The 16,210-nt window shown below is 38.7% G+C and overlaps 1 protein-coding gene across 5 annotated transcripts in view; it reads right to left on the reverse strand.

Moving 5' to 3' along the window:
• LOC123533219 (piwi-like protein 1) overlaps positions 1 to 16,210 on the reverse strand; it is a 90,278-nt gene that overhangs the window by 12,855 nt on the left and 61,213 nt on the right. For all 5 annotated transcript variants that reach the window (XM_053519610.1, XM_053519612.1, XM_053519614.1 and 2 more), the window contains 7 exons: positions 12,548 to 12,665; positions 11,736 to 11,850; positions 8,467 to 8,660; positions 7,200 to 7,351; positions 4,381 to 4,505; positions 2,908 to 3,082; positions 708 to 861 (listed from right to left, as the gene is read on the reverse strand). In XM_053519610.1, coding sequence (XP_053375585.1) covers positions 708 to 861; positions 2,908 to 3,082; positions 4,381 to 4,505; positions 7,200 to 7,351; positions 8,467 to 8,660; positions 11,736 to 11,850; positions 12,548 to 12,665 — 1,033 coding nt within the window. The remainder of the gene's footprint in view (positions 1 to 707; positions 862 to 2,907; positions 3,083 to 4,380; positions 4,506 to 7,199; positions 7,352 to 8,466; positions 8,661 to 11,735; positions 11,851 to 12,547; positions 12,666 to 16,210) is intronic.

Below are 16,210 nucleotides of genomic sequence, written 5' to 3' on the forward strand. Positions count from 1 at the left end.
CCCAATATCGAACTCATCCAAGATTTTATTGAGGGTAACATTCTGACCAAGTTTCATGAAGATTGGGCCAAAATTGTGACCCCTAGAGTGCTAACAAATTTTTTCTTTGATCTGACCTGTTGACCTAGTTTTTGACCCCAGATGACCCAATATTAAACTCGTCCAAGATTTTATTGAGGGTAACATTCCGACCAAGTTTCATTAAGATTGGGCCAAAATTGTGACCTCGAGGGTGTTAACAAGCTTTTCCTTTGATTTGACCTGGTGACCTAGTTTTTGACCGCAGATAACCCAATATCGAGCTCATCCAAGATTTTACGGAGGGTAACATTCTGACCAAATTTCATTAAGATTGGGCCAAAATTGTGACCTCTAGAGTGTTAACAGTCAAACTGTTAACGCAACGTACAACGGACGGACGATGGACACAAGGTGATCACAAAAGCTCACCTTTGAGCACTTTGTGCTCAGGTGGGCTAAAAATTTAACCAACACAGAGGCCGACGATCAAGTGACAATACCTTGTAGATTTTTTTCAAAAATCAGACGAGCTAAACATGGTTGACTTAATTATTGTTCACATGTGATATAGGCAGTTAACAGTAGATTTTTGACCTGTCTGACCTTGCTGTTATCAACACCCAGCATTAGGGCATTTGTTATCACCCAACCTGATGTAATGGTTTATATATTTGTTTACACCCTACTTGTAATTTTCCTCAATTCTTCTGAAAGCTGCTTGTATCTGTTCCACCTCATGCTGTATAACAGCATCTAATTGTCCGTCTCCAACACCATCTCGATATACCACTATTGTCTTTGGGAGACAGCCATTCACCCCATGATAATGTTTCAAGGCAGCTGTAACACAATAAAATATTCATTTCAAGAATTTAAGAAAACCTTTTATACAATTAATCACAAGCCATATTTGCTACTTGATTCAAAGTCACATCAAGGGTTGCAATTTCAGCAAGGCAGTCTGAAAGACAGCTAAATCCCCCGCCACTGTTATGGATAGTGAAAGGGTAAACCTTTGACCTTTAGCTGTGACCTGACCTTGAACTGATATTGCTGACTTATGAATTTTGCACAACGTCTTGATGAGGTGATCATTTGACCCAAGTTTCATGAAAATCCTTCAAGGGGTTTAGGAGATACAGAGCTCAAACCTTTGACCTTGAGTTGTGACCTTGACCTTGAGTTGACATGGTTGACTCATGAGCTCTTGATGAGATTATCATTTGACCCAAGTTTGATGAAAATCCTTCAAGGGGTTTAGGAGATACAGAGTGGACACAAAATGGAAGGCTCAAACCTTTGACCCTAAGCTGTGACCTTGACCTTGAGCCAGCATGGCTGACTCGTAATTTCTGCACATCAATTTGATAAGGTGATCATTTGACCCAAGTTTGATGAAAATCCTTCAAGGGGTTTAGGAGATATAGAGCGGACACAAAATGGAAGGCTCAAACCTTTGACCTTGAGTTGTGACCTTGACCTTGAGCTGGCATGGCTGACTCATGGGTTCTGCACACCGTCTTGAGGAGGTGATCATTTGACCAAAGTTTTATAAAATTCCTTCAAGGGGTTTAGGAGATATAGAGCGGACAAAAAATGGAAGGCTCAAACCTTTGACCTTGAGTTGTGACCTTGACCTTGAGCCGGCATGGCTGACTCATGGGTTCTGCACATCGTCTTGATGAGGTGATCATTTGACCCAAGTTTCATGAAAATCCTTCAAGGGGTTTAGGAGATATGGAGCGGACACGAAAGTGTTAGGGACAGACGGACAGACGGAGACCATTCCTATAACCCCCCCACCAATTGTGGCGGGGGATTAATAATGGAAATATGTCAAGGGGTTCAAAAGATATGGACTGGACACGAAATATCACCCCATGACCTTTGATCCCCAAGTGTGACCTTGACCTTGACCTTGACCCAGCGCAGTTGGAACATGGGTTCTGCACATCGCCTTGGTGAGTTTAACATTTGTTGTTGATATAATGGAAATATGTCAAGGGGTTCAAAAGATATGGACTGGACACGAAATATCACCCCATGACCTTTGATCCCCAAGTGTGACCTTGACCTTGATCCAGCACAGTTGGAATATGGGTTCTGCACATCGCCTTGGTGAGTTTAACATTTGTTGTTAATATAATGGAAATATGTCAATGGGTTCAAAAGATATGGACCGGACACGATTTTGTTACGGACAGAAGGACATACGGAAGGACTGACACAGACCATTCCTATAATCCCTCCGCCAAGGCGGGGGATTAATAAATGCCTAGTCATTGACGAAGGTTTAACTAGAAATGTGTCCATGGGACACAGATGCCCCCACTACATGACATTAAAATGACAATCTTTTCCCAGGTCAGGGGCGATAACTCCTACAATACTGAATGAATCCGGACACGAAACCCCAGGTGCACAACTGCACATGCTGACAAACATTCCTGTAAACTTTGGTGACTCTAGGTCAAATACTTTTGGAGCTACGCACGACACAACATTAAAATGACCAATTTTTAACTAAGTCAGGGGCTATAACTCCTACAGGACTGGATGAATCCGGACGCGAAACCCCAGGTGCACAGCTACACATGCTGACCAACATTCCTGTAAAGTTTTGTGACTCTATGTCATATACTTTTGGAGCTAGGCACGACACAACACTAAAATGACCAATTTTTACAAAGTCAGGGGCCATAACTTCTACATGACTGAATGAGTGGGGGCATAAAAATTGCAATGTCAAACTTGTGGATGTTGACTTCACAAATAAAAGAACTAATAAACATAAGAGGCTTTTGAAGTCATTTAAATACCTTGGTTTTAAAGGTAAAAATATACTTCTTTAAACTACTCTGCAGGAACACAATAACCTGACATTACCTACGAAAGATTTCTGCAGACCATCCACCAACTCCTGGCCTGTCATCTGGAACAGGGTATCACTGAAGAACCTTGTGAAAGTTTTATTCATGGTTGCTACAAACCCGACGACAGACTGTCCTCGTGTCACAGTATCATGGTACACATCCATTCCAACAACCATCAAGTTCTTCAACTGTAATCAACAAATTAAGAATCATCAGCTTACATACTTCAAATGGAATCCTAAATTATCCTCTCTTCTAAAAGCACCTAAAAGCAATTTAATTTAAAATTTAATAAACAACAAGAGCTGTCTCCATAGGATGACACATGCCCCCGATGGCACTTTGAATGAATAGTTATGGCCGATGTTAGAGTTTAGGACCTTTGACCTACAGAGCTGGGTCTTGCGCGCGACACGTCGTCTTACTGTGTCACACATTCATGCGTAGTTATTTTAAAATGCATGCATGAATGACAAAGATATGGACCGGACACGCCCATCAATGCACTATCATGAAAAATGACCTTTAACGTCTAAGTGTGACCTTGACCTTTGAGCTACGGACCTGGGTCTTGCGCATGACACGTGGTCTTACTGTGGTACACATTCATGCCAAGTTATTTGAAAATCCATCCATGGATGACAAAGATATAGACGGGACAGGCCCATCAATGCACTATCCTTTAACGTCTAAGTGTGACCTTGACCTTTGAGCTACGGACCTGGGTCTTGCGCGCGACACGTCGTCTTACTGTGGTACACATTCATGCCAAGTTATTTGAAAATCCATCCATGGATGACAAAGATATGGACCGGACACGCCCATCAATGCACTATCCTTTAAAGTCTAAGTGTGACCTTGACCTTTGAGCTACGGACCTGGGTCTTGCGCGCGACACGTCGTCTTACTGTGGTACACATTCATGCCAAGTTATTTGAAAATCCATCCATCTATGACAAAGATATGGACCGGACACGCCCATCAATGCACTATCCTTTAATGTCTAAGTGTGACCTTGACCTTTGAGCTACAGACCTGGGTATTGCGCGCAACACGTCGTCTTACTGTGGTACACATTCATGCCAAGTTATTTGAAAATCCATCCATTTGATGACAAAGATATGGACCGGACACAAAAATTGCAGACAGACTGACAGACCGACAGACTGACAGACTGACAGACCGACGGACGGACAGACGGTTCAAAAACTATATGCCTCCCTTCGGGGGCATAAAAATTAAGAAACTGCTTAGTAAAATTCATAAGCCTTTCTAAAAAGCAGTAACTTTAGAATAAATGCAAAGCTATTCATAAACATATACAATTTGTAGGGGTGCTTACCAAAAAGATACAGACTGAATAGCACACAGTGCAGATCTTGATCAGACTGCACAGAGGTGCAGGCTGATCATTATCTACACTGGTTGCAAAGGCAGAATCAATCGTGTCCAGCCTGATAAGGGTTAAAAGTTACATGTTTCTTACCGGATGAGCGACAGTCCATGCCTCACCACCGAGTTTACAGTTGATTTGTATAGCAACATTACTGGCTACATTCCTCATTCTTTCCACTTTCCTGATGGTGTTCAGTACAACCACCTGGCTTGGCACTGTAACAAAATGATATCATATAAAAATAATAACTACATAGCTGTGTTTTCAAAACGTTGTCACATGCATGTTCTTGGGTGTATGAGGTTAAAAGTTTAAAGGTGAAAATCATAGAAGGTCTAGGTCATCTATATATAAGTCAGTTTGTAGGTCTTGCTGCTAGGATTGTTGAGTGGGAGTATGAACTAAACCAGGTCATTAATGTGTGCTGTAGGCAATCTGGTTTATGCAGACAGATGAAGGTCAAGGTCATCCATTTGTAGGTCAGTTTGTAAGTCTTGCCACAAGGTTTGTTGAGTGTAAGTATGAACTAAGTTGGGTCATTAATGTGTGCTGTTGGACCAAAAGTTTGAGCCTCACTCAGGGCGTTGAATTCTTCATGTGAGGAAGCCATCAAGCTGGCTTACGGAAGGTCGGTGGTTCTACCCAAACAAGAGGACCATGATGGTCCTGAATCGCTCACCTCTTCCCACATGACCCAGTTTTGAGTATGCATCGTTTTTTTCTATTATTTGACATAGTGACCTAGTTTTTGAGCTCATGTGACCCAGTTTTGAACTTGACCTAGATATTATCAAGATAAAAATTCTGACCAATTTTCATGAAGATCCACTGAAAAATATGGTCTCTAGATAGGTCACAAGATTTTTCTATTATTTAACCTATTGACCTAGTTTTCGAAGGTACGTGACCCTCTTTTGAACTTTACCTAGATATCATCAAGGTGAACATTCTCACTAATTTTCATGAAGATCTCATGAAAAATATGGCCTCTAGAGAGGTCACAAGGTTTTTCTATTTTTATACCTACTGGCCTAGTTTTTGGCCGCACGTGACCCAGTTTCGAAACTGACCTAGATATCATCAAGGTGAACAATCAGATCAATTTTCATGAAGATCCATTGAAAAATATGGCCTGTAGAGAGGTCATAAGGTTTTTCTATTATTTGACCTACTGACCTAGTTTTTAATGGCACGTGACCCACTTTTAAGCTTGACCTATATATCATCAAGGTGAACATTCTGACCAATTTTCATGAAGATCTCATGAAATATATGGCCTCTAGAGAGGTCACATGGTTTTTCTATTTTTAGACCTACTGACCTAGTTTTTGACCGCACGTGACCCAGTTTCGAACTTGATTTAGATATCATCAAGATGAACATTCAGACAAACTTTCATACAGATCCCATGAAAAATATGGCCTTTAGAGAGGTCACAAGGTTTTTCTATTATTTGACCTACTGACCTAGTTTTTGATGGCACATGAATCAGTTTCGAACTTGACCTAGATATCATCAAGATGAACATTCTGACCAATTTTCATGAAGATCTTGTGTAATATATGGCCTCTAGAGAGGTCACATGGTTTTTCTATTTTTAGACCTACTGACCTAGTTTTTGATGGCACGTGACCCAGTTTCGAACTTGACCTAGATATCATCGAGGTGAACATTCTGACCAATTTTCATGAAGATCTTGTGAAATATATGGCCTCTAGAGAGGTCACAAGGTTTTTCTATTTTTAGACCTACTGACCTAGTTTTTGAAGGCACATGACCCAGTTTCGAACTTGACCTAGATATCATCAAGATGAACATTCTGACCAACTTTCATAAAGATCCCATGAAAAATGTGACCTCTAGAGTGGTCACAAGCAAAAGTTTACGGACGGACGGATGCACGGACGGACGACGGACACCGCGCGATCACAAAAGCTCACCTTGTCACTTTGTGACAGGTGAGCTAAAAAATGGACCAAAAATGTTGTTTATTATGATTTTAAGTATGAAGGTGAAGGTAATATGAGAGTCAATGTCATTTGTATAAAGGTCAGTTTGTAGGTCTTACCACAAAGTTTATTGAGTGTAAGTACTAAATTGAATCATTAATGTGGGCTATAGGACAAAAAATATTGTATATTCAGATTTTAAGTTTGAAGGTGTAGGTCATATGAGGGTCAATGACATCTAGATATAGGTCTATTTGTAGGTCTTGCCACAAGGATTGTTGTGTGTGTATGAGCTAAATTGGGTAATTAATGTGGGCTGTAGGCAATCTGGTTCTTACGTTCGGATGGATGGACGGACAGTTCAATCACTATATTTCCAGGGACATAAAAAATAATAATAATAAAAGTACACAAACAGCATGCCTAAAAGGATAGATTACACACATCTGCAAGTAGAACGGTCTGTCTGGGTCAGGATATTCAAGACACAAATGCTTGAGTGAAAACAACTTTGTATCAAATCCTGATGTAATGTCTATTTTAAGGGAAATCTGCATACTTAGAAAGAACTCTACTTAGGAGGTCACACTTTAATGACCCCAGTATCACGTTTCCAGGAAATTCTTCAATAAAACTGGCATTTCTCTAGGTCACAAAGTAAGGTGGTGAACCTCAAAGCAACGTCTACTGTGAAATTATAAAACACAGGGGGGACTAATATTCATGGTTCAGTCAATCCAAAAAATCAAGGAAAAGCAAAATTCTCATTCTTCTTTTTCGATCAGTGGAAATCCACAAATTAATATCCCAACAAAATAGTAATTTTGGGCAAAACCACAAAATTTTATATCCACGAAATTAAATGACTTCATGGTATGTTTTTTTAAGATGTTAAACATTAACTGTAAGGCAGTGATAGGACCGATAGATATGGCCATTGACCTTGTGTTAATTTCTTACCAGGATGCTCAATGCATGTGTATTTCTTGATGGCATCATAGCGGTCCTTTGCAAAGTTTGGTACTACACACATGACCAGCTGTGTGCTAGGTAGAAGGTTGTCCTTGAGAGCATGTATGTATGCCTCATTCTGACTGCGTTCCAACACCACACTAAAAATAATTATGTACACAATAAGTGGTTTATTTAATAAATGCAGATTCTGTTAATATTCATGGCTATAATATCAATGCATTATCTTTAATGGTAGTCAACCACTTGTGTTATTAATGTTAGACAACCACTTGTGTTATTAATGGTAGACAACGACTTTGTTATTAATGGTAGACAACCACTTTGTTATTAATGGCAGACAACCCCTTGTGTTATTAAGGTAGACAATGACTTTGTTATTAATGGTAGACAACCCCTTGTGTTATTAAGGTAGACAACCACTTTGTTATTAATGGTAGACAACCCCTTATTTCATTAATGGTAGACAACCACTTTGTTATTAAGGTAGACAACCCCTTGTGTTATTAATGGTAGACAACCCCTTGTGTTATTAAGGTAGACAACCCCTTGTGTTATTAATGGTAGACAACCCCTTGTGTTATTAAGGTAGACAACCCCTTTGTTATTAATGGTAAGACAACCCCTTGTGTTATTAATGGTAGACAACCACTTTGTTATTAATGGTAGACAACCCCTTGTGTTATTAAGGTAGACAACCACTTTGTTATTAATGGTAGACAACCCCTTGTGTTATTAAGGTAGACAACCACTTTGTTATTAATGGTAGACAACCCCTTGTGTTATTAATGGTAGACAACCACTTTGTTATTAATGGTAGACAACCCCTTGTTTATTAATAGTAGACAACCACTTTGTTATTAATGGTAGACAACCACTTTGTTATTAATGGTAGACAACCCCTTTGTTATTAATGGCAGACAACCAGCTGAAACTTAATATCTCAAACTCACTTATTTCAAAATTCTGAGGGAAATTTTCAAGTTTTGTCCAGAAAACACTTGCAAAAAAATATCATTTTAAGTCAAATTTCAGTTATCTTGAAGTAAACACTCCATCCTTTGGAATTTGCGATAACGAGTATCAACAGTATTCTATTTTCAATCACAAAACTGAATGGCTATAACAAGAACCTCTGTTCCATCAACTATCCTGTTAACTGATACTGTGGTAGATTTCATCATCTGAACATTTTCACTGGCAGCGGTTTTGTACACAAGACACGACTAATTTATCCCTACAGAAGTGCACTTACATCGTCGGCATTTGAACCTTTATTCCCATGGAAGGTCCAACTTGCATAAGACATTGTATAAATTGAGTTATAACACCACTTTCATTAGATCTTCTGTCGTGTATAACAAGCCAGTTCTGAAGCTTCACAGCATTGAGATGAACACTCCTTATCACATCGTGGTACCAGTAAGCATTCTCACCCTGGTATTTAAACTGCAAACAGAACATAGTAAATAAACACATTTCATATAATTTTGCACAAGAGTTTTACCATGTTTTAAATTGTTGGTAAATGGAGTGTTTCTTCAGGTATTATTTTATACCTACAAATATTCTGTCTAAAATACAGCATGTATTTCACTAACCAATACACCCCCAGCTGATACACAAATACTTTTATTCATAAACGACGTAATGATGGCGTCTCAGTGTTCTATGTGTCAAAAAGTTCATCATTTCAAACGAGTTTTCAGTCTTTTTAATCTAAAATTATAGTCAATTTTGACTGCATGTACATGATAAAAGAGTCATTAAAACAGTATCATGATCTGCAATGATTCTTTCGGCTCTTGAAGATTTTGCTAGGTGGGCTCACACTCAGCACAGCGCCTCATGAGATCCAAGCCTGACAAAATCCACTCAAACTGAATACAATACTGTAGACCAAGGTACTATAATAATAACCCTATTTTTTTTCAGATAATCTAAAGGACTGCAAGCAACATTCTAAACACTACCTACTAGAATCCTTACCATGACCTGGAATTATCAAACTGGATTTGGAGACCAGTCTCAAATTCGGGGCATTTGATTGGTTGACTCTAACAACAATCTTGAAACCAACCAATGGCAAAGATGCAATCTGGAGGGGTTATTTGGTCTATACCAAACTTTCATTTAGTACTGGTAGCGCTTATAAACAGGAGGGCCATGATGGCCCTATATCGCTCACCCAAGTAGAGTTGCTTGCTTGAACAAATTTCTTAGCTAAACCTTTAAAACAAGAAAATTAGGAGAGTGGGTCAAGGTAAAGATTATGCAAGATTACTTTTGAAATCTGTAAAAATTGTATTACAGGTGGTCCAAATCCTTTTGCTGTAGCTTAGAAAACAAGAAAGTAGGTCAGTAGGTCACACTGATGGTCAATGAAAGTCTGTGACCATTTGTGTAAAATTATTCTAAAATCGGGCTAGCAGTTTCACACAAAAAGATTTTTAAAGTTTCCACTATATACATCTAGCGGCCATGTTTTTTGACGAATTAGTATAAGTGACCAAGCCCTCTGGCAGACGTTTTTTTTGACGAATCAAAGTAATTTGAACAATCTTGGTAGATGGTCAAACAAGGACCATTTGTGTAAAATTATTATATAATCGGGCCAGCAGTTTCACACAAGGAGATTTTTAAAGTTTCCACTATATACATATAGGGAAAGTGATCACGCCCCCTGGTGGCCATGTTTTTTGACAAATCAAAATCATCTGAACAATCTTGGTAGAGGGTTACACATGGACCATTTGTGTAAAATTATTCTAAAATCAGGCAAGCAGTTTCATACAAGAAGATTTTTAATGTTTCCACTATATACATTTAGGGAAAAGTGACCACACCCTCTAGCGGCCATGCTTTTTGATGAATCGGTATAATTTGAATAATCTTGATAGAGTGTGACATAAGGACCATTTGTGTGAAATTATTTCAAAATCGGACCATCGGTTTAGGAGATGTCGTTTGAAGTTTTTTCTATTTTTTGCTCTGGCAGCCCCTATGTACAAACAAGCGGAAGCGTTTGAACAACTTTGGTAGAGGACCACCCAAGGAACATCATGGCCAAGTTTCATCAAAATCCATTCATTGGTTTTGGAGATGTCATTTAAATACAAATGTTGACGACGGATGGATGACTTGACGCATAGATGCATGCACAATGAACACAGCATGATCACAATAGCTCAGTCACCATGAGCACTTTGTAGGTCAGCAGGTCAATTTGTTTGTTTATTTGTTTTGGGTTTAACGCCGTTTTTCAACAGTATTTCAGTCATGTAATGGCGGGCAGTTAACCTTACCGGTGTTCTTGGATTCTGTACCAGTACAAACCTGTTCTCCGCAAGTAACTGCCAACTTCCCCACATGGATCAGAGGCGGAGGACTAATGATTTCAGACACAATGTCATTTATCAAATAGTCACGGAGAACATACGCCCCGCCCGAGGATTGAACTCACGACACCCAAGATCCGTAGACCAACGCTCTACCTACTGAGCTAACCGGGCGGGCAAAAGGTTACAGTCAAATGACCCCTAATTACTTGAGGTCATACAGTAATTATAATTAAACAGTCTAGGAAATATGATGAGATAATTTTTTAAAGTATTTTTTCCTATATAACTCATATAAGAACTATGTGACTTTTCACCACAGGGGCATAATTTGAAAAATCTTGTTAGAGAGCCACTAGGCAATGTTACATACTGAATATCGAAAGCGTAGGCCTTGAACTGTCATTCAAGAAGGCTTTTAAATGTTTTTTCCTAGTATGTAAGTCTATGTAAAACTTGGGATCCCTAGGGCAGGGCCTCTTTTTATCTTAGAGGCATAATTTGAACAATCTTGGTAAAGAACCACTAGGAAATACAACATACCAAAAATCAAAAGCCTAGGCCATGCAATTTCAGACAAGAAGATTTTTAAAAAAATTTCCTATATAAATCTATGTAAAACTTGGGACCCAGGAGCATAATTTGAACAGTCTTTATAGAGGACCATTAGATAATGTCAAATGCCAAATACTGATGCTCTCTGCCTTGTGGTTTTGGACAAAAAGACATTTAAAGTTTTCCCTCATCATAATTATGTCTATGTAAACCATGTGACACCCAGGGCGGGGCCATTTTTGACCCTAGGGGAATAATTTGAACAGTCTTGGTAGAAGACCACTAGTTGATGCTACATACCAAATATAAAAGCCCTACGACCTGTGGTTTTGGACAAGAAGATTATTAAAGCTTTTCCTTTCGGTTGCCATGGCAACTAGAGTTCTACATGGTATTCAATTCTTTGAATAATTTTTAAAGAAGACCATATAAGGTTCATCCCTGTGAAGTTTCATCAAAATTGGCTTGATGACTTAGGAGATGTTGTTTAAAGGAATGTGTGAACAGACAGACGCCAGACGGTGAGCGCTCAAAATAGCTCACCTAAAAAAACAACACATTTTGAACTGGTAAGTACACATCAAATGAGAGACACATTCTGCATAAAGTATACTGAGGTAGAAATATTTACCGTTTTTTCAGGCAAGAAGATTTCTTGGCGGGGTAGAACCCTGGCTGTGATATCAACAGGGTTCTCCGAGAACCCAAGTCCCCATCCACCCAGCTCTGACTGTACATTCCCATTTCTGAAAAGAAATCTTTTTTTTTATTTCATTTTAACATAATTTTTCTTGAAAACTGCCCTGTTGGTCACAAAAAAAATGTTACAGTGAATATTAAATAATACTATATACTCTTCTCAAATGCGCTCATTTGATTGGTCGAAATGAGTGCACGCACGGTGCAGCAAAAAGTGATACTGACCTACCAAAGTGATAATAACTCATGTGACTGCTTCCTCGGTCAATATCATTTTTACAGGTTCGTAAAAAAACATATTGACCATAACATAAGTCAATAACTGTATAATATTACACAGCTATAAAGTCAGTAACTATATGAAAGGTTATCTCAAGCAGCTTAATATTTAGCTAATAAATATGTATAACTACACCTAAACATACATCGCTGTTTTATAAAGCAAGTCTTTACTTCCTGGTTTAAATTTTTTCTCATTTGCTGTAAATAATACTGTAAAAGCAGTAATTTTTGCGAGGGATGAATTTTCGCTACATGTATATTCACATGGCCCCTACATCTCAGGAAAATTAATCCTAACATAAATATTCACCATTAGAAAAATTCAAAGTAGGATGCGATTTTTACAACTGCATGGATATTAAACCTCGCGAACATACTCAAACTTTCAAATTAGCAAAATTTTGACCCAGCGGAAATATGTGCCTCTACAATAGGCATTCCTCAAGTCCATCAATGTCTTACCTGTTCATCTGACTTATAAATTCACTAAGCGTTCGTTGCCTTTTCGTGGGATCAAACCGTGTATAATTAGCTACTGCTCTCTTTGCTCTTTCATCTTCTTGATAACTTTCACTGAATCCTGTGAATATAGTACAGTAAAATTGGCTCTTCTATGTTTCTTTTATTTCTGATGGTTGCCTTCACGAAAGTCATTCTTATCAAAGACAGCAGATTTCAATACAACTCTCTAGGAACAGTACTGACTTAAAGTCTGTACAAGAATTTCATCTTTTTTCTCAAAGTTACTTTTTTATCTACTTAGTACTGGCCCCTTAGTTGGGTGGGAGAGATACAGAGTTTCTCAGTTATTTTCAGAGTTTGGACCAGGATTTGAACCCCAGACCTCTGGGTTGACAGTCACTAGACCACTGCGCTTGAGATTAAACAAGCAAATTCGATGAATTGGTATCCCCCGCCGAAAGGGTTTGGGGTCAGGAATGGCAAAAAAATATATCCGGCAAAAAGTTAAGGATGTTACTAAGAAGCAAAACACGCAAATAATTTCATTTGTTAAAATCAATTTAACAGAAAATGAATGCTATTTTTTGGTTGGGGGAGGGGGAGAGCAGCGGGGCTGACTGGGTGAGGGTAAAAAACATCGATTATTGTCATTGATCATCGATGTTGATTATAAATATTGAAATAGGGATGGAAAATTAAAAATGGAGAAAAAAAAAAACAAGAGGACCATGATGGTCCTGAATCGCTCACCTCTTCCCACATGATCTAGTTTTGAGTATGACGTCGTTTTTTCTATTATTTGACATAGTGACCTAGTTTTTGAGCTCATGTGACCCAATTTTGAACTTGACCTAGATATTATCAAGATAAAAATTCTAACCAATTTTCATGAAGATCCATTGAAAAATATGGTCTCTAGAGAGGTCACAAGGTTTTTCTATTATTTGACCTATTGACCTAGTTTTTTAAGGCACGTGACCCAGTTTCGAACTTGACCTAGATATCATCAAGGTGAACATTCTGACCAATTTTCATGAAGATCCATTCAAGGGTATGGCCTCTAGAGAGGTCACAAGGTTTTTCTATTTCAAGACCTACTGACCTAGTTTTTGATCACAGTTGACCCAGTTTCAAACTTGACCTAGATATCATCAAGATAAACATTCAGACCAACTTTCATACAGATCCCATGAAAATATATGGCCTCTAGAGAGGTCACAACGTTTTTTCATTATTTGACCTACTGACCTACTTTTTGATGGCACGTGACCCACTTTCGAACTTGACCTAAATATCATCAAGATGAACATTCTGACCAATTTTTATGGAGATCCATTCACAAGTATGGCCTCTAGAGAGGTCACAAGGTTTTTCTATTTTTTAGACCTACGACCTAGTTTTTGACCGCACATGACCCTGTTTCGAACTTGACCTAGATATCATCAAGATGAACATTCAAACCAACCTTCATGAAGATCCATTGAAAAATATGGCCTTTAGAGAGGTCACAAGGTTTTCTATTATTTGACCTACTGACCTAGTTTTTGACGGCACGTGACCCACTTTCGAACTTGACCTAGATATCATCAAGATGAACATTCAGACCAACTTTCATACAGATCCCATGGAAAATATGGCCTCTAGAGAGGTCACAAGGTTTTTCTATTATTTGACCTACTGACCTAGCTTTTGATGGCACGTGACCCACTTTCGAACTTGATTTAGATATCATCAAGGTGAACATTCTGACCAATTTTCATGAAGATTTCATGAAATATATGGCCTCTAGAGAGGTCACAAGGTTTTTCTATTTTTAGACCTACTGACCTAGCTTTTGACCGAACGTGACCCAGTTTCGAACTTGACCTAGAAATCATCAAGATGAACATTCAGACCAACTTTCATACAGATCCCATGAAAAATATGGCCTTTAGAGAGGTCACAAGGTTTTTCTATTATTTGACCTACTGACCTAGTTTTTGATGGCACGTGACCCAGTTTCGAACTTGACCTAGATATCATCAAGGTGAACGTTCTGATTAATTTTCATGAAGATCTTGTGAAATATATGGCCTCTAGAAAGGTCACAAGGTTTTTCTATTTTTAGACCTACTGACCTAGTTTTGAAGGCACGTGACCCACTTTCGAACTTGACCTAGATATCATCAAGGTGAACATTCTGACCAATTTTCATGAAGATCTCTTGAAATATATGGCCTCTAGAGAGGTCACAAGGTTTTTCTATTTTTAGACCTACTGACCTAGTTTTTGACCGCACGTGACCCATTTTCGAACTTGACCTAGATATCATCAAGATGAACATTCAGACCAACTTTCATAAAGATCCCATGAAAAATATGGCCTCTAGAGAGGTCACAAGGTTTTTCTATTATTTGACCTACTGACCTAGTTTTTGAAGGCACGTTACCCAGTTTCGAACTTGACCTAGATATCATCAAGGTGAACATTCTGACCAATTTTCATGAAGCTCTTGTGAAATATATGGCCTCTAGAGAGGTCACAAGGTTTTTCTATTTTTAGACCTACTGACCTAGTTTTTGACGGCACGTGACCCAGTTTCGAACTTGACCTAGATATCATCAAGGTGAACATTCTGACCAACTTTCATAAAGATCCCATGAAAAATGTGACCTCTAGAGTGGTCACAAGCAAAAGTTTACGGACGCACGCACGCACGGACGGACGGACGGACGACGGACGCCGCGCGATCACAAAAGCTCACCTTGTCACTTTGTGACAGGTGAGCTAAAAAATGGGGGGGGGGGGGGGGGGATGACTGGGTGGAGGAGTGAGGGAGTGAGGTGGGGGAACAGTACAACTTTGCATGTTGATAAATATTCATGGAAGTTTGAAAAAATAATAATAACAAGAGGACCATGATGGTCCTGAATCGCTCACCTATCTCCACATGACCCAGTGTTCAACTGAGTATGACATCGTTATTTCTATTATTTGACATAGTGATCTAGTTTTTGAGCACATGTGACCTAGATATCATCAAGATAAAAAATTCTGACCAATTTTCATGAAGATCCATTGAAAAATATGGCCTCTAGAGAGGTCACAAGGTTTTTCTATTATTTGACCTACTGACCTAGTTTTTGAAGGCACGTGACCCACTTTTAAACTTGACCTAGATATCATCAAGGTGCACATTCTGACCAATTTTCATGAAGATCTCGTGAAAAATATGGCCTCTAGAGAGGTCACAAGGTTTTTCTATTTTTCGACCTACTGACCTAGTTTTTGACCGCACATGACCCAGTTACGAAACTGACCTAGATATCATCAAGCTGAACATTCTCACCAATCTTCATGAAGATTCATTGAGAAATATGGCCTCTAGAGAGGTCACAAGGTTTTTTCTATTTTTAGACCTACTGACCTAGTTTTTGACCCCACATGACCCAGTTTCGAATCTGACTTAGATATCATCAAGATGAACATTCTGACCAATATTCATGAAGATCTCATGAAAAATATGGCCTCTAGAGAGGTCACAGGGTTTTTCTATATTTAGATCTACTGACCTAGTTTTTAACCCCAGGTGACCCAGTTTCGAACTTGACCTAGATATCTTCAAGGTAAACATTCTGACCAATTTTCATGAAGATCCATTGAAAAATATCGCCTCTAGAGAGG

The sequence above is a fragment of the Mercenaria mercenaria genome, chromosome 12 (genome assembly GCF_021730395.1).
Source record: "Mercenaria mercenaria strain notata chromosome 12, MADL_Memer_1, whole genome shotgun sequence".
Lineage (NCBI taxonomy): Eukaryota > Metazoa > Mollusca > Bivalvia > Venerida > Veneridae > Mercenaria > Mercenaria mercenaria.